The following is a 23,523-nucleotide window of genomic DNA, read 5'->3' as shown; positions in this document are numbered from 1 at the left end:
TGAAGGTTACAAGGAATCAGCATGAACTGGGTTCAGCTTTAACAACCTTTTAAAATAAACGCTTCCCATCACTGAAACAAAATATATATAAAAAGAACTGGCTTTCATTCAGACAATTTTTACAATGAGATTCCGTAAGTTTATTCAAATAAGCATATGGCAACACCTTGAAATTTAGATATGCAAAACAAAATGTGCATTAAAATTACAAGCAAAACATACCGACTGGAGATAATAAATAGACTGGATTGGATTATAAGCCCCATTATTCCCAATGAGTGAATATACTAGGTGAATTTTGGTGAACTTTGGAGAATGATGGAAATTGTAGTGCTTTATCGAAAGGTACTGGGTTGAGGAAGACTATGGTATAGACTTTTTATAGCATAGCTGAATAAGAAGAATATATGTCACAAAACCGAGATGTGAAAAAGTGACTGTCTACGTTCATTCACTTTAGAGGGGAAAGATGATTTGTTAATGTAGCTATGTATATCCTTGCCAAAAGCCCAACGAGTTGATTGTAATAAATCTGATCAGTATTTATCAACTTAAAGGTCTAAGAAGAATATTGCTTTAAGGTGGAAACCAGGCAGTTTATAACCAGGCAATTTTCTACTGGCTACACAGATAACCATTACTACTGCAGGATCCACTGGAGTTTATATAATCAGCAAAGCAGTCCGCCAGTTTGAGTTGTCTCTTTTCCAGGGATACTGTATGTGAAGGGGCAATAGGGATACGCGATCTATGACTTTACAGACCAAAAGTCCATCAGTGTTCTCTTTCCAACTATGCTCAGCTAAAAAGCTTCTACTTACATCCCTTAGAGGATAAGGAATAGCACAGAATTTAGACAGTAATCTTACAACATTTCATCCCAGCATCTGGTACATATTCATTCTAAATAAAGATGTAATATTTTTAGCTATAGGAGTAAGAGTAATCCATAACTATCATTTCTTTAATACACTTGTACATCTTCCATGATTTTGTGTTATCTTTTAAAAAAGTATTCAAGGCTTCATCTAGCCATTTCTTTAGTAGTACAGAATCCACCACAAAACCATCTAATGGATGGGTCCACATGCTACCGTAAGCGATAATATATTCAGTGAAGCCATCCACTGAGATTAAAAAACCATGGATTATGTTGTACTGTACTGAGGGAACCTAGCTAATGGTGGCTTTTTCAATAAATAATAGTTAACAAAGTTGTGTCTGGGCACAACAGTGCCAAGCTTATTCTATGATAAAGTTTCATGCTGCTTATATCAATCACATTCTGTGAGATGGGTGGTTATATAAATATTTTATACACACACACACACACACAAATCATCACACAGATGCTTCCCACTTCACCAGCAATGGAATGATGACATGGGAAGAACCCACCAAGTTGTGGATTGTAAGAAAATTTGATATGAAGCCAACAGTTGGGAAACCAGCTATCTCTATTGTTGGTTCCACAAGGCACAATACTGGCCACAATTGTTAAAATACAAATATGTGAATTAGGCTAATATTTGTTGCTTTATCTTCCTTTGGTGGCAATGAATTCTATAGGCATTATGTGAAAAAGAATGTTCATGTCTGTCTTTTGGCAAGATAATTTTGAATTCTATAATGCAGGATATTTATCTTAACCTTCATTCTGATTTTAAAACTATCATATTCTCCTTCATCTTCATGAAAACACATTTGTATTTTTTATCCCCAAAACTAGCCTTGCCCCGTTTTTAAATAACACCCTAAATGAAGGTAAAATTTGACCTCAAATATATCAGCCACATGTACCAATGCAATTGTCATTTAAAACTGATCACTCATCAAGCTAAACAATGTGCTAGACAGACGAACTGACCTTAAAGCCTTTTGACGCTGCTATGTGGGCTGCAGTCCAGCCATCGTTGTTCACACGGTTGATGAGATCTGCAGAAACAACGGGCTTTGCTTTATGGCTAAAGATGTCTTCTTCACTCTCTGAGTTAAAGATGTATGCATTAGCATCTGCTTCATTCACAAAGCTTCCACCTCTTGACTTTCCATAATACATCAAAAACCTTAGGCAGTCAACTTTATCAGCATCAACAGCAACATGAAATGGAGTCCAGCCATCCTAAATGAATTAAAAACAAATAAAAACAAGCTCAGAACCCCAGATAGATGAATTAGTACCATGAATGAATGAATGAATGAATGAATGAATGAATGAATGAATGAGCAAGATTCTCTTAAACCTACTGTCTTCTGAATATCTGATGCATCTGGAAGTGTTTTGCTATAATTTTGGTAAAGATTGTCTACTGCTATCTACCATATATCAGGATCTAATAAGGAAAGAAAATACTTTATCCGACTTTTTAACCCTAGTGGTAAAAGTTGCTGTTTTTAGAAAGAGAGAGAGAAACTATAGATTAGGGGGTAAGGCAGAATGAGTGGAATAAATCATCTGCAAAGGATGCTTTTAGCTGTAGGAAGCTAAATCATAAAAAGAGCATGGTTCAGAAAGATCATTGATGAGAATGTCTTGTTTTCCTAGGAAATCTAAAAAATATCATCACATGGGAACATTGATGCAACTATAAATACATGCTTACTATAGCAATTTCTGTTGTTTGGAGAAGTGCATTTTGCAATTTTTTCCTCAGCTTCAACTTTATTTTGATGTACCCTCCTCCAAGGTCTAGAAATAGGGTCTATGATCTTTCATATGGCCCTGCATAAAATGTACTTTAGCCTGCTCCTGCAAGTAAACCAAAAATTGTAGCAGCTATTATAATTACAATTATAACAGTTTCATAACTGTGGTTTTGTTTTTTAAAAGGCAATTGTTAGAACCAAAGCAAGTATTTTAATTCCTACCCTTTCTTAGACATAAATATGCAATACCACCCACAAAAGACATTGTAGGTGATAAAACTCTACTGATTCACCTCTACTACCTAGCTACAAGAAGACTGAAGTGATAAGAAAGTCCACTTGGAAGCCCCCTATTTGTCTTGGGTTTTTTTCTTTCTAATTTTGTAGTAGTTTCATAGGCAAAACAGACACTTCCATTTGGGCAAAAGTAGAGGTAGATCTAGGGATAAATCTCTGGATGACTCCTTACCATGTTGGCTGGAAATTTTAGGAACTGCATTTTAATCTCTGGAGAATACCAGTTTGAGAAGGGCTGGTGTAGGGGCAGATTTTCAACTTATTGTTCTGTATTTGTATTTGGGGCAGATTTTCAACTTATTGCTCCATATTGGATAAAATAAACTATTTTGGTAAGTTCTGCTATTTGGATCATATTTTTCTTGATAGCAGAACAACTTTTGGGAATTGTTCATTGCCAGCTCTGTAGATACTTCCATTGTGCAGCTCACCGGTAAGACAATCATAGTCATTAGTGGATCCTTGTCAGATATTTAATTTATTATTACTATTATTGTTATTTTCATAATTATTTTTGCACATGTTATACATTTATATGTATATGCCTGTTTTTTTGGCATGATATAGTGCCAAAAGTGTTTTTCTATGTTAGCATAACAAAGGAAGCACAGCTCCTCTGGAAAATAATTTTCAAACCTTAATATTGTTTGATTCATTTCTTTTAAACAGCCAACATCTGAATGCATATATTTACTTTATTACTATACTCTGGGTTCTCTTCAAATTACATAAATCTTCCCCTTTTTATTACTAACCCCCTCTCTTCCCCAATTAGTACATTTCAGCTGACAGAACAAGGTTTCTCTGCCCTTAAATGGCAAATTGTAAGTATGTACCTAATTTTCCAGTATTCCTTATTCTGAAAAAGAAAAACGTAGCCTGCTTCTTCAAAACTCAACTGCCTGGGCCAATTTGTGTTTCAACCAAGGTCAATGGTCAAGTGGTCAAGATCAATTAGGCAATAATTTTGCCAATTAGCTTTTTTCTCCTGTCACAAAGGCAATTATAAATAACGGAGGAAATAAAATAATATTGATACTACTTTTAAAGATCCATTTCAAACCGGTTCTTTATGCCTTGTGGATTACGCTCCCAAAGTAATTAAAACTATAATTATTCACTGTACCATTTGACTGACAGTGGGATGACTTTAGGAGATGCTATAAATCATTAGTGAGGCACCTGCTTTTTGTTCTGCTTATATCTACCATGTTTTTCAAAACCAGCAGCTTTGTACAGTGGAACCTCGGGTTACGAGCGCTTCTGTTCACGAACTTTTCGGGTGACAACCAGCTCTGGCCGCAAAATTTTGCTTCGGTTCACGAACTCCGCCTCGGGTTACGAACAGGATCCGCAGCCATTTTCCCTCCCGTGACCCGGTCCGCGGCCATTTTCCCGCCCGCGACATGTGGTCCGTGGCCATTTTCCGCCCCTGACATGTGGTCCGTGGCCATTTTTCTGCCTCTGACACGTGGTCTGTGGTCATTTTCTGCTCCTGACACATGGTCCGCGGCCATTTTTCCGCCCCTGACACGTGATCCATGGCCATTTTCCACCCCTGACACGTGGTCGTAGGGAGGGGGACTCTCCCTCCAAGCAATAGCCGCCTCCCTGTCCTCCACGCCAGAACGGATTAATGGTAATTACATTGAACCTTATGGGAAAATTTGCTTCGGGTCGCGACCAGAGTCACGGAACAAATTTAAGTTCGTAAACCGAGGTTCCACTGTACTTTTGATTATACACACATATGCACATACCTATAACGTTTCTTTTCCACAGACATACATTTATGAGTAATCTCATGAAAAACAACAATCTGGTCTGGTCTGACAGCCCCTGCCCAGCATAAAGCCGCATTGCATTTCCCAAATTCTGGACATTTTCATCTCTGCACAATTTCAATCAGAATTGAATTATCTCCCCAGGTGCACTAAGCACACAAATCTCCTGTGGTTTTTGCATTCACCCTTGCAGCCTTTCCCTTTATAACCCCATCATTCCAATAATCAAACAGAGTCTTCACACACAAGTTAAACAAGTCACAAAGCTATTTGACAAACAAAATCACATCCATATTTTAACGCTCCTCCAGCTACCTTCAGCATCCAAAGTGGCTTTCATCAACTGAAGTTTTAACGTGCTTTTTAATAAGATAAGGAAGATGCAGACTGGATTAGCAGGTTTACTCACAGCAGTGCGACCAGCAGCATTCCCAGCTAATGGCTAAGTACAGTAATGGTCACTTCTGGCATATTTTGAATTGTATGCTACAAGTGCAACCAAAGCTAATTTTATACTGAGCATGATCATGCAAGATAGGATCTCTAATCTAGAGATTACCATGTTCAGTAGCTAATATACTGCTGCTCATATCCCACCAAATGGGAGGTATATGCTGCATACTAATGCACTCTCAGGATATTTTTGATGTACTAATCTGTGGTTCACTTACAACAAGTGAAATGGCCCACCCCATAGTATATGTTAATGAATATACTCTAGGGAGCAAACGTACAATGAAATTGTATCCATGTTTACTCAGTGTGATGATTGGGCATTAGAAATGTCAATCAAAGCAAGGTAACATAGGGTACCTCCGGTTTACATTCTGGAGGGAGAGGGAACTGAAGGAGAGAGGGATTTGGGAGGTGTGGCAGGAAAGGATGGATCTGAGGGAACTTTGGAATCCTTGCCTTAGGAAAACATCCATCTGTCATAGTGATATGTTCATGAGTATATCTTTAATGTCAGAGAAAGCAAGGATTTACAGTCTCTAGATAGGTTATACAGTAAAAGAGTAAGGGAACCTTTTTACAACTCATTTTAAATTAAGTAATAAAAGTTAATTTGGTTCCTTGTCAACAGAGTGACTGTACTGTTTTATACCTTCCCTATGTTCCACCTAGTGTCACATTATTTGGTATGAATGTATATGTATGTGTGTATACACACACACACATGTGTGTGCAGGCACGCACATGTATATGGAAATAGAGAAGAAAAATGATGGTGGCAGAAACAATAATAGATCCTTTAGAGATATCCCTGGATTCACTGAATTGCACTTGAATTTTGAAGAAAAAATCCCCGACAACAGGGAGCCTTGGCAACCCTCACTCAACGCCTCAAGGAAACATTAACAGGATTTGAAATTCAAGTTGTAACTCTTAATTCTCTGCCCTGAATAACTGAAATCAATGGATTTATTTCTGAACATTTAAGATGGCACCACCAGAGCATTACAAAAATCTTCATATATGTAAGACTAAACATTGTGTTATTTACATTCATAAGAACTCTGAAAAATATATCATTTATAACATGCAACAAAATCAGATTCTATCAAGCCTGCGTGGTATACAATGCTACTTTGTGAAATGTGATAGTCTATCATGAAAGCCACTATAGCCACAACCTATACACATGTGCCTAGATATAGACGTGTATACTGTATGAGGGCAGAATATGAATATTAAAAGCTGCTGCTTTTATTTTATTTATTTATTAAATTTGTATGCTGCCCATCTCCCCCAATGGGTGACTCATTATATACAATATATATAATGGATCATGATATATAATCCATTATATATTGTATACTACAGTACAACTCCCTTCAATGGAGAACAATTCATCTGATCCAAGATTCACATTTTTCCACTGGGTATTTTGTAACTATGGCTTTAAAGTGTGGAGATGTCTTCACTGTTTCTTAATACAAGAACTACTCTATGTAGGAAAAGACAGTCACCATCTTCGACTAAGACAGGGAAGGTTTAGACATGCTGCAAGGCAGGGGAGAGCAACCTTTATCAGTAAAAGGCCCATCCCTTGTCTTACTGTCACGAGCAAGGTGTCCAAGGTTTTGCTTCAGAGGTAAAACAGAATTCCACCACAATGAGATCATGCAAAGATGACAGAAGAACACTGGGAACAATGTCACTTCTCATCTTATGGCTGTCCAGTGTGAGAATAAGAAAGATAGATATTTCGTGAATCTTGGGGGGAAATAACCAACTGACTGTTGTTTAAGGTTTGTTACAATGATAACCAGCTATATACAAATGGAATCTTTCTTTTATTCCAAAAAATTTATGGAATAGACAGTTATGGTTATTAGCAGTCACTCTCTCTCAGCCCAGGATATCTTGCAGGGCTGCTGTTGTGGGGAAGAAGGGCACTATGTAGATGTGCCTTGAACTCCTGAACAAAAGGAAGGATATAAGTCTAAGAAATGAACCAAAAAAAATAAGGTATGTCTCAAGAGAAATGTTGAGTGAGAAAGAGTTCAAACTTACATGGGTATCTACACTTCTATCTGCTCCAGCTTCCAGCAAGAGTTTGACACATTCAGTGTTTCCATTTCTACAGGCCAAATGTAAAGGAGTCTCTCCTCTTTCAGCAGCATGATTAACATTGGCATGATACATGATTAATAATTCTGCAGATCTAAGGATAGAAAAATTGGCAAAAGTGGGTTAGGAAAAAGAAAAGATCTGGAAAACACTTGATCTTTACAATGTCATTCAGCTACAATCCCTTTTAAGCATGCACACATTTAAACTGGGTCAATCAGTTTATATAAACTGGCTATATAAATTCAATAAATAAATACATAAATCAGGGCATGGAACAATTCAGTCCCAAACAAACAGTGCATCCAGAAGACATAAAAAGCAAGCATAAATCAAGAACTCAAACCAAAAAACTACACAAGAGTAGTTTTTAAAATGTATTGTTTGCAAGAATATGTAAGGACATTTGTAATCTTAAAAGCAGATACAAAGTTTTAAACATCCATATTTAATATTTCTGTCTACAAAAACATTTGTACAGACAGAGGTAATTTAATATAAGTGGAGTAGATGAGAGTAAAACAGGCCTTAACTCAAGACTCCTTGCTGTTTCAATATTATTTTCCACCTCTGTAAACAAAGATTACAATTAAATTAATTCATTATGTTGCACTATTTTATATGTTTGGAGAAGAATAGACAATAAGCCACACTATAATTTATTACCATTCATTGTGTACTTTTTCCAATTTCCATAAAAACTTTCAACTACGCTGCCTCAAGAGAAACAGCAGACTTTGACAAAATGCAGTTTCAAGGAAGTACTTACATCTATGAATTATTTTTTTACAGAATCCTAAATGACTAGCCAAAAGAGATTTGAAGAGTTCCAAGCTTACTCATTGTGTTTAAATCACAGGTTCTCTTCCCCTATTTTTTAAACTTTTGAGACAGCCGGTTATATTTAATATGAGTTTTGCATAATATTGAAGAGATTTCTTTGACGTTAAATGATAGTGATATACTCTGTGCTTTACATATTGCTAATATTCTTGGCTGGTTAAGATCTCATAAGTTTTAGAAGACTGAAGAGCCCTCATGAGCTTAAGAAGGAAGGAATTTTTGACCAATTCTTCTGCAAAATATAATCAGCAAAAATAGGTTTCCTGACAATAATTAATGTAAGAATATTGGAAATAGCCTGGCTCCCTCAACTTAAGTCTTGAGAAGACTTAGGGGTAGTCCACATGATCAGCTTGCTCCTGTGCATGGAGGGGCCACTGCCCTGACGGCAGGTTTGCACAGCATCATCCTTGTTTGGTACCCAGCCCACCGGGAAAGCAACCTCTGCTGTCTTTTTCTGCTATGCATCAAAAATAACATTTTCTGACTTGAGCTGGCACAAGCAGTGCTGTCTGGTTCATCTCTTGAATTACATTTCATTGTAGGCAATTCCGACTGGTTACTGTGCGCTGTGGCACAAAGCAGGTTGCATGAAGGCCAACTAATGTTCTAAGCACAGCCCAACAATGGTGCTCCACAGCCCTTCCATTGCTTAACTGACAAGACATTATGACTCAATAAGTGCTGAAGGTGAAATAAGAGATTAAAAATTCAGTTTTCTTCCAGGTTGTGCCCCACACTGGACTTTACAACCATATTAAATATAAACTTTTTTTAAAATTATTTAGCACTAAACAGCAGTAAGCAATATAAGCAAATTATTTACTTATAACTGGGCAACAGAAAAAATGCAAATGTTCAAAAAATTTTAATGCATTTTTTAAAATAAATTTTTTTAAGGGAAAAATGCAAATACCAACATTTATTGAAAACTGAAGTTGAATGTGGCAGTGAAAGAGTTAAGGGCATGATAGTTAGGGGAAAACTCTGTGGCACCCCCTTTCCCTTGATACCTTAAGCACATGCTTATTTTACTTAATAGTTAATCCAGAGCTGGCAGGAAGGCCCCCTTCCCTCCAGTTGCTGGTTGCTGCCCTTCATGACTATTTTCTTTTACAAGTCCACTAGTGGAACAGTGGAAACCTGGGCTGAAATGTTGGTCTACTTATTTATTTTTCTTTCAAGTTTGGCGATGGAAGACGGAAATAGTGAATCTCTCCCTTTTTAAAACAAATTTATTTATGGAACAGTGGAAGAAAAGGATGGGCTGTTTTTTAAAAAAAACTACCCAAACAGTGAAATTGACAAGAGTTTTGTCATTTTTCCCTTCAAGCCCAAGTGACATGGAAAATGGTAAAACCCTCCCTCCCTCCCTCCCTCCCTTCCTCCCTTCCTTCCTTCCTTCCTTCCTAAACAAGCAGGGAAATCCACCAATAAGATCTGCAGTAAAAGTCTGCAGTCCAGGCAGAACATCACACCATCACTGTAACCAGAGCAGAGAAAGGAGCTGACATCTGGAACAAGGTTTCTTAAGTTGGCTTCACTTCCAGCCTGAAAGTCCAGCAGCTTAAAGCTGCAGTGCAAAAAAACAACAAACAACAAACAAAAAACAAAACCCTTAGCTATATGTGCATGACAGAAAAGCAGAGACAAAGCGAAATGTAACACAATGAAAGTTCAAATGTCTTTTGTTTCATTATGACCACCGTAATGGTCAGGATAGGAACACTCTATGCCAATTTCACAATTAGTGATCTTGGTCTGAAAAGCAAGAAACACTGAAAACAAAAATATCCAACAGCAAATTAAGAACTGAATTTCAAAAATAAATTAAGCTGGATTAAAGAGAGTTTTCTGAAAGATAGTGGCTCTGCTCCTTGTATGTCCTTCTCAGACAATGCTCAATATGAGAGTATCAAATATGAAAGTGCAGGATGGAAAAGTTGTGCCTATAAGCATCTGATGGTTAAAGTAAGCATGGTAATGCACATGTTGCACACACAAAAGCAAATCTCTCTGGCACAGAGGAACATTTCAGTTTGGCTCCAAATATGGCAATACTAGTTAGCTCTGAAGCTTGAGCAAAACCCTCTCCAGAATCTTCTCAGTTCAAGCTCTAAACACTTCAGTACCTGGTCTCTCAGCCTGAACTGACTATGGCTGAGACACTGGATAGGACTTTACAAAGTCTTGTTAAATAAAGATTCCTTTTAGTTAGATTGGACCCACTGGGGCAGGGGTTCTAAGCTTTTTCTGCCATGGACCCCTTTGAAAATCTGGTGAAATCTATAAACCCTTTTTCAAAAAATGTATTTAAATATATAAAGGAAAATAAAGAAAATTAAGTTGTAATTTTTCCCATCCAAGTTCATGGATCCTCTGAAATCTATCCATGGATTTCAAGGGATCCATGAACCCCAGGTTAAGAACCCCTACATAGGTGATACGTGTGCATACACACACAAACATACACACTGCACTTCAGCCCCGTTCTTGGATTTAGTCACAGAGAAGAGTTTTATACCATGAACTAAAGAGCAACTTAAGTGTGAGTCTGCACAATAGGGTTGGGCAGAGCAGGAACAAGCAGAACCAATCTGAAATAAGAAGTTTAAGATGAGATAATAATCATATATGAAGCAGAGAAACAGGTGTCTATTATAACAAGACATAATTACATGTCCTAAAGAAGTACAAGAATTTTTCAGAATGAGGGAGGAGCTTTCTGAATTATCAGAGAATGGAGGCAAAAGGAAAACCAATGAAAGTAATAAAAATGAACACGCGGGGAGTTCATCAGACTGAATTTACTGAAAATGGGCATCAGACTGAATTTATGCATGATGTGATTGAATTATCAATAAAAAGTAGATCTTTGCAAAACTGTGACAATGATTAAAATCCTCGTTGATGGATACTGGAGTATTGGAAAAGAGCAGATACCTTCGACAATACATAGATACCAGCTCTACTTCTCTATAATCCTTTATTTAAAAAGTGATACAGAAATCCATTGGGCAAGAAGTATAATGCTTTCTGATGAGAAAGGCGGGTCTAAGGTTACTTGTCACTGCTGACAATAGCATCCATATATACTGCTGTGCACTGCTATACTCCCCCCCCCCCCCTTTTTAAGCTTAGAGTAGTTTGGATGGAATGGGAGCAAGTAAGCATACAGTATACAGTAAGTATACTGAAACCAAATAAAAATGGGTTGCAACTTGTCTGCAGATGCAATTGACAAAATGTAGAGTAACTACCTTTAAGTGTTGTAATTTTAGTTTAGGAGGAGAGACTTCTAAAACATCTATTACAATAATGGTGATGTGAGAAGGGTTTCTCCTATTTATGTCAGAGATACAGATCAGCTGAACAATGTGTAAATGGTCATTCATTTTCTTGCTAGAAGTGATCCTTCTAACACACACATGCACACATTTTGTGCCCCTAGATATTTTAGTCTACAATTCCAATAATCCCTGACCTTTAGTCATGCTGGTTGGGGCTTATGGGTATTCTAGTTTAAACATTTGGAAGGCATCAGCCATAAGAAAGGTAACATGACATTCTTAATGTTAATTGCAATGTTTTTGAAGTTTAATCAAATTTAAAGAGAAAAACAAACACAACTCCACCCGATCCCCCAGCTCTCAGAATCTGTTTTTAGGAGCAGGAGCAAAGATGCCATCTGACAGAAAGTTATAATGAGTGACAGACAGTTCCTGCTTTGGGAAATGTGGTATCATGAGGTTTCCATTCTGTTTCATCATAAACAGGAAACCTTCTCTTAACTGATGCCCTTCATGGGGGAAATTCTGGGAATTATAATTCAAAACACCTGGAAAAATCTGATACAGAGGAAATCAAGGAAAATGGTCAATGCAGCTGGATGAGGACTTCCTTTTCTTATTGCCCTCTAGAAATCTAAACATCTGGCTACAGTTACCTATACCTTAATTACATTCTCACTTGACTGCCACCATGCACTCTACCTGGGGCTACCCTTGAGAAGTGTTCAGAACCTTGATTGGTGCACAGGCTGCTAATTGCTAAACCTCACTGGGAACAGATGACACCGGGGCTGAAAGCCCTGCACTGGCTGTCAATGAGGCAGAGTTTAAGGTGGTGTTTTGACTTTTCAGGCTGTATATTGCTTGTGGCCTGGGTCACCTATCTCAAAATGACTGTGTCTGGACACTGATGAAGCAGAAAAGGAAGCCTTTTAAAGATGCCCTCCCCTTTTGATGTCTGTGTCCGGGGCTCACAGGGCAGCTCCTTCTTGTCTTTTACTTTCAATTTATGACAGGTTTTCTCTTAGAGCTGCACTCAGCCCTTGCTCTCTACCCTTTTAGAAAGGGAGTGAATATTTTCCTCTTACGGTTGGCTTTCAGTAAACAGAGCATTTTAGTTGTTATTAGATTATAACTGTTTATGGATTATTGTTGTTGTTGGTCACACAGTCATCCAGATGTTTAGACTGGATTTGGGATTTTTATCCACCGATCGAGTCCTTCCCAAGGACCTGGGATAGGCAGATGTTGTTGTTTGATGGTGTTAAAGGTATTATCGCAGGATATAAGCTGTTCCAAGTAAAGCTGCCTTTTGCTGCTGCTGCTGCTACTATTACTACAGTATTACTATTATTATTATTATTATTGATAGCAACACTGAGTGCTCTCTGGGCATGAAGGCAGGATGCAAACTGAATAAATAAATCTTATTTATTTAACTCATTCAAAACAAAGTTTGATTTTAATGAATAGGTTCCATTCACCTAGCCAACAATCTTCTGTTAAAAGTATGTTTTAGAAGTAAAACCTATGCAAGCAGGGAAACTTCACTGAATTCAATGGAGTTGATGCCTAAATAAATATGCACAGGATGGTTATCATGTCTCATAATCTTTACAGTGACCTTTATAGGAAGTTGCCTGTGTGTTTCAGAAATCAGTACAGTAGTTTATAATGGATATTTTAATTCGGGTTTAAGTTGTTTTGAATATATACAGTAGGAAAGCAGGATAAATGGAAGTCTTGAGAATAAACTGTGTGAATGATTAAAACAGGAAAATATGTTAAATCCTGAATTTTATTTTAATTCATTTAAGATTACTTATAGTAAAAAACTATTCATATTTATTTGGAAATAAAACTTGCTCTGGGTCTTACTCTTAAGAAAGTGTGCTGAGAATCATCGTTCAAGGCTCAATTTAAGCCTTTTCCCTTGGAAATAACTCCAGCATTACCTGCACAATTTAATGTGAATGAAACTATTAGTGAATGAAAAAGAATTTGGTCATAGCATATCCGACTGGTAACTAAAGACACTGTATTAGGAAACTAGAAATGAGCATAAAATGAAAATTGTTAAAGTCATAAGTCTGTGACAAGCAGACCAACAAAAAAGGCAGAAAAATTGTTAAAGAAGAAAGTGCAAAGATGTCCAGATATTGGGAATATGATTTTACCTGTGTAAATTGTAAATCTACCCCAGGAATATATATGGGGTATATTTATGTTGAAACAAAAATATTTTACGATGGTGTTATCTTATCTGTTCAAAAATGTATCAAATCTGAGATGTGAACTATGAAATAAACATTAGATTAGGAAAAGCATAAAAAGGGCCACTGAAGTCACTTTTGCTGTCCAAAATGACATTTCAGTTTCTTCTGACTTGTATATGGCCTAGATAGATCTATTAAGTAATTATAAGCCTTGATATAGGCATGTCAATAATTTTCTGTTGAAACACCATACCCCCAGGGATCCAGTTGGCTGGGACTCTGCTGGCATTTCATACAGCCTTAAAAATGTGGCTGTTTTTCTGGGTATGGAGAATAAAGGTGTAAAAAATATAAAGATCCTTTTTGCATCAGGGAGTGTTTTAAGGATTAATTGTGTGTGTAAAGCCCCCACACTTATTTCCCCAGGAAAGTTTGATGGTTACACTTAAAAGACATCAAGAATGCTGGTAATGTCAAGCAAAATGGCTTAGCTGAGACAAAAATATACAAGGGCATAGAGTTATCACACTCAATTATTCCCAACTATTTTTAATAACTGAATTAAGGCTGTGTATTTGGTTATATTTTTATACATATATATGGGGATCATGGTTAGCAGAAACACTGTGGTTGACAAAAACCAACCATTAACTAAGCAGAATGCTAAAATAAAATGCTATCAATTTATCAAGTCTCCTTTACCTCTTTTTCCAGTTTTAAGCATGAAAACTCTCAAATGCCACAACCTCTTGATTACAAAGAGAGTCACGGTGCAGTACCCACCTTAGCTCTGAGGTTAATCAAGCTGTTTCTACAGTTTATAGTAGTGTCAGAAACAATGGATTTTTTTAGAATGAATTTCTTTTTACTGAGCATCACTGAGAGCATCTACTGTACTATTCATCTGGGATGATGCATCCTCTTGGAGTGGGCAGATAGGGTTCAATTTCTTATGTTGATTCTCCAGAGCAAGGAGTCATCTTGATCTCCAGTTCAGACTGGAAAAGAAAGACGGCCCTTCAACCCCAATGCAAAGATATATTTGAAACAGGTAGATCTAACCACTTGGAAAAATATAAAATAATTAAAATTGATAATATACGGTAGGAGAATAAAGAAAGAAATGTATACCAATGGTAAAAGCCCCCATATATTGTGGTTTAAATTTAGAAATGATGTTGTCATTTGTTTTTGATCCTGGGTGAAAGAAGCAAACCAAATGCCCTCTGTAATGTTCAGAAAATAGAAATTCTTAATAAAGACATTTCTGTTTTCTTCTGAGTTTTATTTAGAACCTCAAGGTACAACAGAACAAAATTATAGAGAGAGGTTTCAGGAATCAAAAATTCCTGAATTGCTATCTTAAAAAAACTATAGCCAAATAGAGTTAGAGCCAGGCTAGGAATGTCAGAAAGTAAGAGTACAGTAAAGCCCTAGGTCTGTTCTGTAGATCTACTGCAAAGAAAATCTAAGTCATTCCATGCCTCTGAGCACTCATAGACGTCCCCAAGAAAAACTAACAAGGCTTTAGGCAAATAAGCTCCATGGTCTTTTCTAAAGAAGCCTAAATGATTAATGCAATGTTACATTTCTCCGAAAAAAGAGATGGAACTAAACAGAAAGGAGAGAATCCCTGTGAATGGAGGAAAAATTAAATTAGAAAAAAAAAATCTGAATTTGAGCCTGAAAACACACCAACTGAGTGAAGAAATGTGTATCTGAATGAAGAAATGCCGTACCTGCTAAGTACTGTATATTACTGAAAGAGAGGGAAAAAGGAAACTGTGCAGAATGTCTGCACATGTCATCAAGTCTACCACTATACTGAAAAACTTTCTGGAGAGATGCTAGTTTTACTGTTCTAAAGTACCACATGTATGTGATACCAGTAATGTGCAGAATGATTTGTAAGGTTATTCTTTGGGTATAATGCTGTATTCTTTCTATTTCTCTAATCCAAATTTAACTGTTCTGTACTGGTTCACCTTCTTTCTCCAGGGCCGATCCCAACTGGTGGTGATAGGGAGTGAGAGGTCCCATCCTCAGCCCCTCCTTTGTGGGGTGCCGCAGGGTTCGGTTCTCTCTCCGCTCCTTTTAACATCTACATGAAAGCACTGGGCGAGATCATCCACCATCATGGGATGAGGTATAATCAATATGCAGATGATACTCAATTATACATCTCCATCCCAGGTGAGGTAAGTGATGCTGTGACCACCCTTTCACGGTGCCTGGAGGCTGTAAGGGTCTGGATGGAGAACAACAGGCTTCAGCTGAACACTGGTAAGACAGAGTGGTTGTGGGTTAATGGCTCCTCTATATCTGGGACTTTGTCATCTTTGGTGCTGGATGGGGTAGCACTGCCCCAAACAGACCCAGTGCATAATCTGGGGGTCCCCCTAGACTCATGGCTCCTGCTTGAATAGTCTGTAATCCAGGAGGGCCTTTGCACAACTTCGGGTTGTGCATCAGTTACGCCCTTTCCTGGATTGGGATGCCCTTCGAACGGTCACTCATGCCCTTGTTATCTCCCATATAGACCTATGCAATGTGCTCTAGATGGGGCTACCCTTGAAGAGTATCTGGAAGCTACAGCTGGTCCAGAATGCAGCTGCGTGGGCTATTTTTGGAGCCCCAAGAAGGGCCCATGTAACACCGTTGCTCCACGAGCTGCATTGGGTTCCAGTTTGCTTCTGGGTCCAATTCAAGGTGTTGGTTATCACCTTTAAAGCCCTACATGGCATAGGACCAGGTTACTTAAGGGACTGCCTCTTCCCCATGACTTCATCCTGTCCCACCTGATGACACAGGGAGGGCATGCTTCAGAACCGCTCAGTAAAAGAGCTCCGATTAGCAGGGTCCAGAATGCAGGTCCTCTCTGTTTTAGCCCCCGCCCTTTAGAATATCTTGCCCCCAGAGGTGAGATTGGCCCCTTCACTCCTGGCCTTTCAGAGAGATCTGAAGACTTGGCTCTGTGACTTGGCCTGGGGTGGGGAGGGATGTCACCAAGTGTGGGGATGGCTAGCCCCTTAGAGGCCTGTCATCTGCAGCTCTGGTAACCATCAGCCTCTTGGATTTTTTCTTGTTTGGTAATATTTTGTATAGTTTTTATGTTTTATATATTTATTGTTTTAATGGATTTTGTGAGCCGCCCAGAGTCCCCCAGTAGGGGGAGATGGGCGGAGATAAATTTAATAAACAAACAAACAAACAAACAAATAAACACACTGTTTTAAGGACTAGAGTAGTTCTAAGGGACATCTGTACGTCATGTCAAAAAAAAAAAAGCAAACAAAACTGAACTAGGTTGTGGTTCTGAATCTACACCCTTGTTTCTCAACCAAATGAGAAACATTTGGGATGCCATATAACTGGGACACCACCTATTCCAAAGTAGAAACATATTCAGTAATGAGTTGGAAAGGGCAGTTGCAGAAAAATTAATGATCTTCAGGTCAATGAGCTTAGCTAGAAATCCTATTACTGGAAGTTAATTCTTGAATACTAGCAAGCACACAAATAGCAGCTATCATAAGAAGTATCTCTGTAAAAACATTGAATTCTTTGCTCATTAATCACATGAATCGGTGGGCCCCTCTCCACCATTTATGGGAACAATAGTTGGGAATGCTGTAAGTGCAACAGAAAGATCCACTGAAGGCATTATATAAAGACCTGAAATGCCTGCAGATGAACTAAACATGATAAGGAGGGACTGTAGCATGCAATTGTCCAAATTTAGCAATCCCAGAATTCACATCACTAGGCTAACCCTGCAGCCAGCAGAATAACTCTTGTTTATTAACCTATGGCAGAAATGAATTTTCCCCAGGTTGCACCTTCTGCCTGCATGCTCAAAGGAAGAAGATCAAAGGCTTGAATGATTCCAAGTGGGAGGCTTGGATGATTCTGACAGAAAGACTCATTTTGGTTCCTATTATGCAGTCCTTTTGCTGGATTGACCTATTCCTCTTCACTGCCAAATTCCTATATGCTTTTGACAGCTATGCGGGCAAACTCTAAGGAAGAAATAATGAGGTGCTTTTTTGGGGGGTAGGATAAAATCACTAATCTTCTAAGGAATTTAAGCTCTTAATGGCTCTGCTGTAACAATGAGTTTGTAGAATATGTTGCTGCTACCTAGGTAGCCTATGGGCCTAATGATCTTACTCTTAGCACTCAGAGGATGCCTCTTCTTTATCTTTGATGTTGGAGCCCAAGTGAAAGTGCCTCATATTTATATGAACATGTGACAGAAAGCAAGCCAGCAACTTAAAAAGGTAGCTTTGGAGATCTGGGGCACAGTAATCTCTTTGGGTGATAGATTTACTGTTGACTTCCTCTTTGTGAATTTAATTGTTTTGCTCCAGGCTTTCTGCCTTGGCTCTTATTTAAGGAAGGAAGGCCTCATTTAAGAGGGAAGGTTTCAGAATGGGACAGTGGCCTGTCCCTAGAGAGAAGTTTGGAAATGTCTTCTTGTTTTTAGGTTTCCTGTGAACAGACTGAGATCTAGTCAGGCTTCTGAATCATTTAGGAGAAGAGATCTGCCCCAGAGGACTGCCCTGGAAGAATGTCCACCTTTCTTTTGCTTCTATGCCTCCTGCTGGGTAACCGAGGCATAGCCTGATAATAGTCCATTCTCTAACTTAGGAAGTGAGCCCATTAAATGCTTCCAGACCTGTGGTGTATAATTCAGTTCCGAGGGACTGAAAGGAGAAGATTAGAGAATAGTGTTCACCCCTATCTGGGTAGTGCAGCTGACTTGTTTTGTGGCAAGGTTGTTTCCTGTCCCCTCCCCTGATCTTAATGCTATTGGAGTCTGTGGTGGTCATAGCACTGAAACTGCAGCATTCAGTTCATTTCCTCCTGCCTGTCATATGGGTCAAGAGGGCCCACAGGTAGCTGGAAAGGCAAACACAGAAGCACATGGAAGCTCTCAGTTTTGCCCTGCTGCCTCCTCTGTTGCTATGGGCTTGCTGCCTTGTTCTGCAGTGATATGACCAGCTAGAATCACCATCAAAGTCTGTGCCACTTCAATACTCTGCTCACGTTGGAAGAAGGCAAGCAGAAAGAAAGAGCAAGAAAACTCTTCACTGGTCAGAAGTAAAGGTAAGTGATCTAATATTGCAGAAAATGTAGAGAAGAGATTTGGGCTCTTAAAGAATTCTAGCCCACCCTGTCTACTCAGCTTGCAAGACAGAATCGGTCTGCAGGTGTAGATGTCTCCTTCTTCATGGTAGCCAAAATAAGAAGCTGCTGTTTGCTTACTCACTCCATGGCAGAGATGATATCTGGAGGTTATAAATGCCTTCTGAGGCTCAGGATAATGATGCATTTTAAAGCTGCTTTGCATCTTTACCTCCTACGTATATACACATGCAAGTAGACCAATAACAAGTCCAGCATGGTGATATCAATCATTCATCTTTATGAATTTCTTAAAAAGGTTAAACATTTCTTCAGTTGGTCACTTTTGCAGCAGCTGACACTTTTACACAAATTCTCTCAGGTGTTGTGCAAAATGAAATATTCCACCCTGTTCTATTCTAACTCTTCACAGTTAAGTGGAGTTGATGGGAGGTTTTGTCTTCTAAGGAGATCAGTTTTGAAGGTTCAAAGGGAAAACCTCTATGCATGTGATTTCTTCGCTGGCTGCCAGTAACTGCCAATGCTTTTCATTTAATCATAATTTGTGCCTGCAAAGAAATGTCTGATGAGGCTGTCAAGAAAAAATCGAACTATAAACCAGTTCAAAGCCCCACTTCAGAGATGCACTTGAAGAAAACAAGGCACAGCACCCCAATTTTCTCTTTTCTACATAAATGTGAAAGCAAGAACTTGAAATATGTGACTGGGAGGAGTCTACAACCTCAAATGTGACTCTGAACATATACATGAAAACTAGTGGGGTGCAGTACCTGGATCCAGCATGGCCCCCCAGTTTCTATTTTTGGCTTCTCCTTAAAGAAGTCATATCTTGTCCTTGGCTTACAGGGTACCTATGTGGGGATGGGGGTGCTTAGGAAAATACATCTTTGTGTTAATGAGACAGTAAGAGAAGAGCAACATGGTTGTACTGTTGCCACCTGCTTAACTCAAATGTTATTTTTTCTGATTCCATGAGGTCATGGCAAAAGCCCAGGAAAAGATACAACTTCTTTAAGGAGAAGCCAACAGGAAGAGAGAGGTACCCAAGCCTCTTTGTCCAAATGTTTATTTTATTTTTATTTTATTTACTTATTTAATAGACTTGTCCCCGCCCATCTCCCCACAACGGGGGACTCTGGGCGGCTTACAACAAACTAAAATCAGAAATACAATTAAAAGTTATAAAAACCAAACATTACAAAGATTTAAAAGGCTAAAAAATCCAAGAGGCCGATAGGGGCCACACCAGGCTGCTAAGGGGCCAGCCAACTCCATTTCTGATATCCTCCCTCCCCGCCCCAGGCCAGATGGCAGAGCGAGGTCTTCAAATCCCTCTGAAAGGCCTGGAGTGAGGGGGCCTGTCTCACCTCCGGGGGCAAGATGTTCCAAAGGGCAGGGGCTACAGCAGAGAAGGCCCGCCTTCTGGACCCCGCTCATCAAAGTTCTTTTACCGCGGGGATCCAGAACATGCCCTCTCTGTGAGATCGGGTGGGACGGGTTGAAATCATGGGGACGAGGTGGTCCTTCAGGTAACCTGGCCCCATGCCATGTAGGGCTTTAAAGGTGATAACCAACACCTTGAATTGGACCCAGAACCTAATATTCAGAACTGCAATATTAATTACATTCATTTGAAAACAGTATACAGACAATGGCTAATAAAATAAAATCTCTGAGAAATGTTGTATACCTCTAATGAAAAGAAACCATTTTAGGCATGAATTCCCTGCAACATAATCATTAAAAACTCCTAAATCACCTCAATAATGTATGCTGCAAGAAAGAATTATAGGCAGGGCCAAGCCTTTTATTCCATTAATTCACTCTCATAATTTATACATTCCAAAGCTGAAACTTAAAGAATATATGGCATTTTGCTTGGTGGGAAAGAAACACACAACTGGCAAACGACTTACTTGCAATGTCCCTGAGCGACTGCTGAACACAAGGGGGTAAAGCCGTTTTTATCAATGAGGTCAACTTGTGCTTCTGAAGTCAGCAGCAATCTTACACAATCTATGAGTTGAAATATACAGAGGTGGAAAAAATGGGAAGAGGGGGAAAAGATTACAATTACGTTTAATACAAATTCCAAAAGTCTTTGCATACCAAAGCAATTTTTAAAGTCTCCTGCAGTGTAATTCTACAAAAGTTTTTGAGAAGTTTAATAGGCTTACTCCTAGGTAAGTCAGAGCTGTCCCACCCAGCTTCCATTGGGTACATGGGCAACCATATACAGTACATTCATGAAATAAATATATACATTATTTTGTAGCAGCCTTAAAGAAGTATGTGCACTGCCACAAGAATTTATGCATCAACAACATGGACTGGAAATTTCCTGACAATTAAATTTTCTGCCACAAGATGTAATAGTGACCTTTAGCTTTAGACGTTAGACAAATGCATAAAGAAAAAGTATAACAGATGATTACTAGTTACAATGGCTAATTAGAGCACCAAGATTCAGACTTCTCATTGATTACTATATTTTGGCCTTGCTTAAGACTTTCCCAGAGACATCAGAATTGGCTTCTGTGGGAAACATGATACTGGATTAGATAGACTGTTGATCTGGTCCAACAAATCTCCATTTTTGTTGTTATGGCAGTTTCCCTCTTAGCCACTGCTTTCCTACTGAACCACTAAATTACTTTCTAAGCCTTCTTTATTCAGTGCTGGTGAAGAGTTCACAGGAGTCTGAATTAGAGGCTACAAACATTTTGAAACAGATCTCTATGTGGCATGTCCTATGCCAAGTGCAAAAGGTTTTAGTGTTAACAGTCCCCATGTCTTGTTCCTGTACAAAAATCGTGATGCTAAATAGCAGGAGCTGTTCTTGGTACTAGAAGAGGAAGCTATGCAGGCTCTACAATGGGTCATATAAGATTTTATCATGCCTTTTTTTTTTTTAGCAGGACCACAGAATAATGCTTATGGAGGCTTAACACGCCTGTTTTTATTTTTACAAATACACAGTAAAAAATTACATGGTTGATAATCAGTGATCTGTCACCAATTTCAGCAATGTAATGTTGGTAGTTTTGAGGGCTGCAAAAACCAGTCTGAGCGCATACGTTGCCTACGGGCTATAGGTTGCCTCCTCCTAATATTCAGAACTGCAATATTAATTACATTCATTTGAAAACAGTATACAGACAATGGCTAATAAAATAAAATCTCTGAGAAATCCCATACCTGTATGTCCATTCCTAGCAGCAGAATACAAGGCAGAACAGCCATCTTCACAGGAATCATTAATGTTCAAACTTTCTTCATTAAGCAGCATTGACAATAAAGTGACATTTCCCTGGGCAGAAGCATGGTGAAGAAGGGTGGGCCTGCCACCCAGGGGAACAGGACCACCACGCATTAATAAAGGGGTTAGGGAGGAAGACCAGCCTGTGAGTCAAAAGCAACATCAGTTAGAACACACAAGAAGAAGTTAAAGCTGCACACTTTGTAAGTTATTAAACAATGCTGAACAAAACGAAAACTCTGTCATTTTGGCACAGTAAAAATTGAGCATGGCTCTGTGTTATTTGAAATCCTGCAACCCAAGAGAATTAAAGTCACACTCAGCTCTGAAATGTTATATTCACTGTTAATTAAAACTGAAACGATATTTGTTCTCTATGAGCACAAGGAAACCATCAAGAAGCTTCCTACATTTTTTTTTTCATTGAATAGCCAGTTCAAAGTTTATCTGGCTTTACTTTAGCTAAATTTAGCAGGAAGACTTTGATATGTTTCACGCAGGTTTATGCCCTTTCTTAAAAACTTTGAAATGGCATGTCTTAACAACATTTAAAGAAATTTCACTTTAAATCTATACCAGTATAAAAGACATGTTAACCGAAAGTGCATTTTAAAGGAAATGGTTGAAAACCCTGCCATTGAAGCATACTTGTTTTTCCATGGTTCTAATCACTTTACAGTGTCATTTTTAATGGCACTGCTACATTTTCTGTGGTGTTTTTAAAAAGGAGGCCATAAAGCAGCAATTAGTAAATGTCATAAAACTTTACTGGGCAAAGCTCCACATCATCCTTTAAGAAAGGCAACTGACAGAGCAGAACTTCAGAAAATCATAAAGGGTTATCTTGGTTAGACAGTTCAGGTATTAGATGTTAGCAGCTTTAGAGGACAGCTTATTAAGGACATGAAGTTTGCTGTATATGGTGCGGAAAACTTTGTGAACTCTTCCTGGATCAAAAGGCTGCAAAAGGAAATAGAGAAGAAGATTGAAAATAAAGACGTTTGGAACTATGAACTGCTCACTAAAAATGAGTAAGCACAAAGGAATGTTTGCTCCTTATTGAAGAATATTCATTACATATTAACTCTTCCTATTCTATACCAAAGAAGTCATGAATTTCTTTAAGTAAAGCATCATGTATGGCAGCCTTCCACAACTGGTTGCCTTTCATGTATGTTGAACTTCAATTACCATAATTCCTAACAAACATCTGGAGGGTACAATGACAGCAATCACGTTTGGCTAAAACAGAGAAAAAAAGATATTGGCTTGGAAAATAATGTGCAATATATACATCCAAAATGCATATAAAAAAGCAATGATAGCAGAATCACAGCCTGATCAGCCACTAGGCAGTGGAGCTATAGCAGGTCCCCTTAGTCCTGGATAATATTTAGTGGGCCAAAAGGGAGGCATTGAAACCTTAAACAGACAACAAGGCTCATTAAAGGATGAAAAAGAAGATA

The 23,523-nt window shown here is 38.5% G+C and overlaps 1 protein-coding gene across 4 annotated transcripts in view; it reads right to left on the bottom strand.

The window, feature by feature from the left end:
- CTTNBP2 (cortactin binding protein 2) overlaps positions 1–23,523 on the bottom strand; it is a 107,688-nt gene that overhangs the window by 32,961 nt on the left and 51,204 nt on the right. For all 4 annotated transcript variants that reach the window (XR_003084100.2, XM_007422920.4, XM_025163193.2 and 1 more), the window contains exons 5-8: positions 21,997–22,200; positions 20,715–20,814; positions 7,245–7,395; positions 1,868–2,122 (exon numbers count right to left, since the gene is read on the bottom strand). Coding sequence is in view for 3 of the 4 variants with exons in the window: in XM_007422920.4 (XP_007422982.1) it covers positions 1,868–2,122; positions 7,245–7,395; positions 20,715–20,814; positions 21,997–22,200 (710 nt within the window). In the remaining variant the exon portion in view is untranslated. The remainder of the gene's footprint in view (positions 1–1,867; positions 2,123–7,244; positions 7,396–20,714; positions 20,815–21,996; positions 22,201–23,523) is intronic.

Source organism: Python bivittatus, unplaced genomic scaffold (genome assembly GCF_059951505.1).
Source record: "Python bivittatus isolate LINGU-HERP-01145 unplaced genomic scaffold, Pbiv_v1 ctg000330_np1212, whole genome shotgun sequence".
In the NCBI taxonomy this organism is placed as follows: domain Eukaryota; kingdom Metazoa; phylum Chordata; class Lepidosauria; order Squamata; family Pythonidae; genus Python; species Python bivittatus.
The sequence above is the reverse complement of the archived record's forward strand: the minus strand, read 5'-3'. Positions and strand labels throughout refer to the sequence as shown.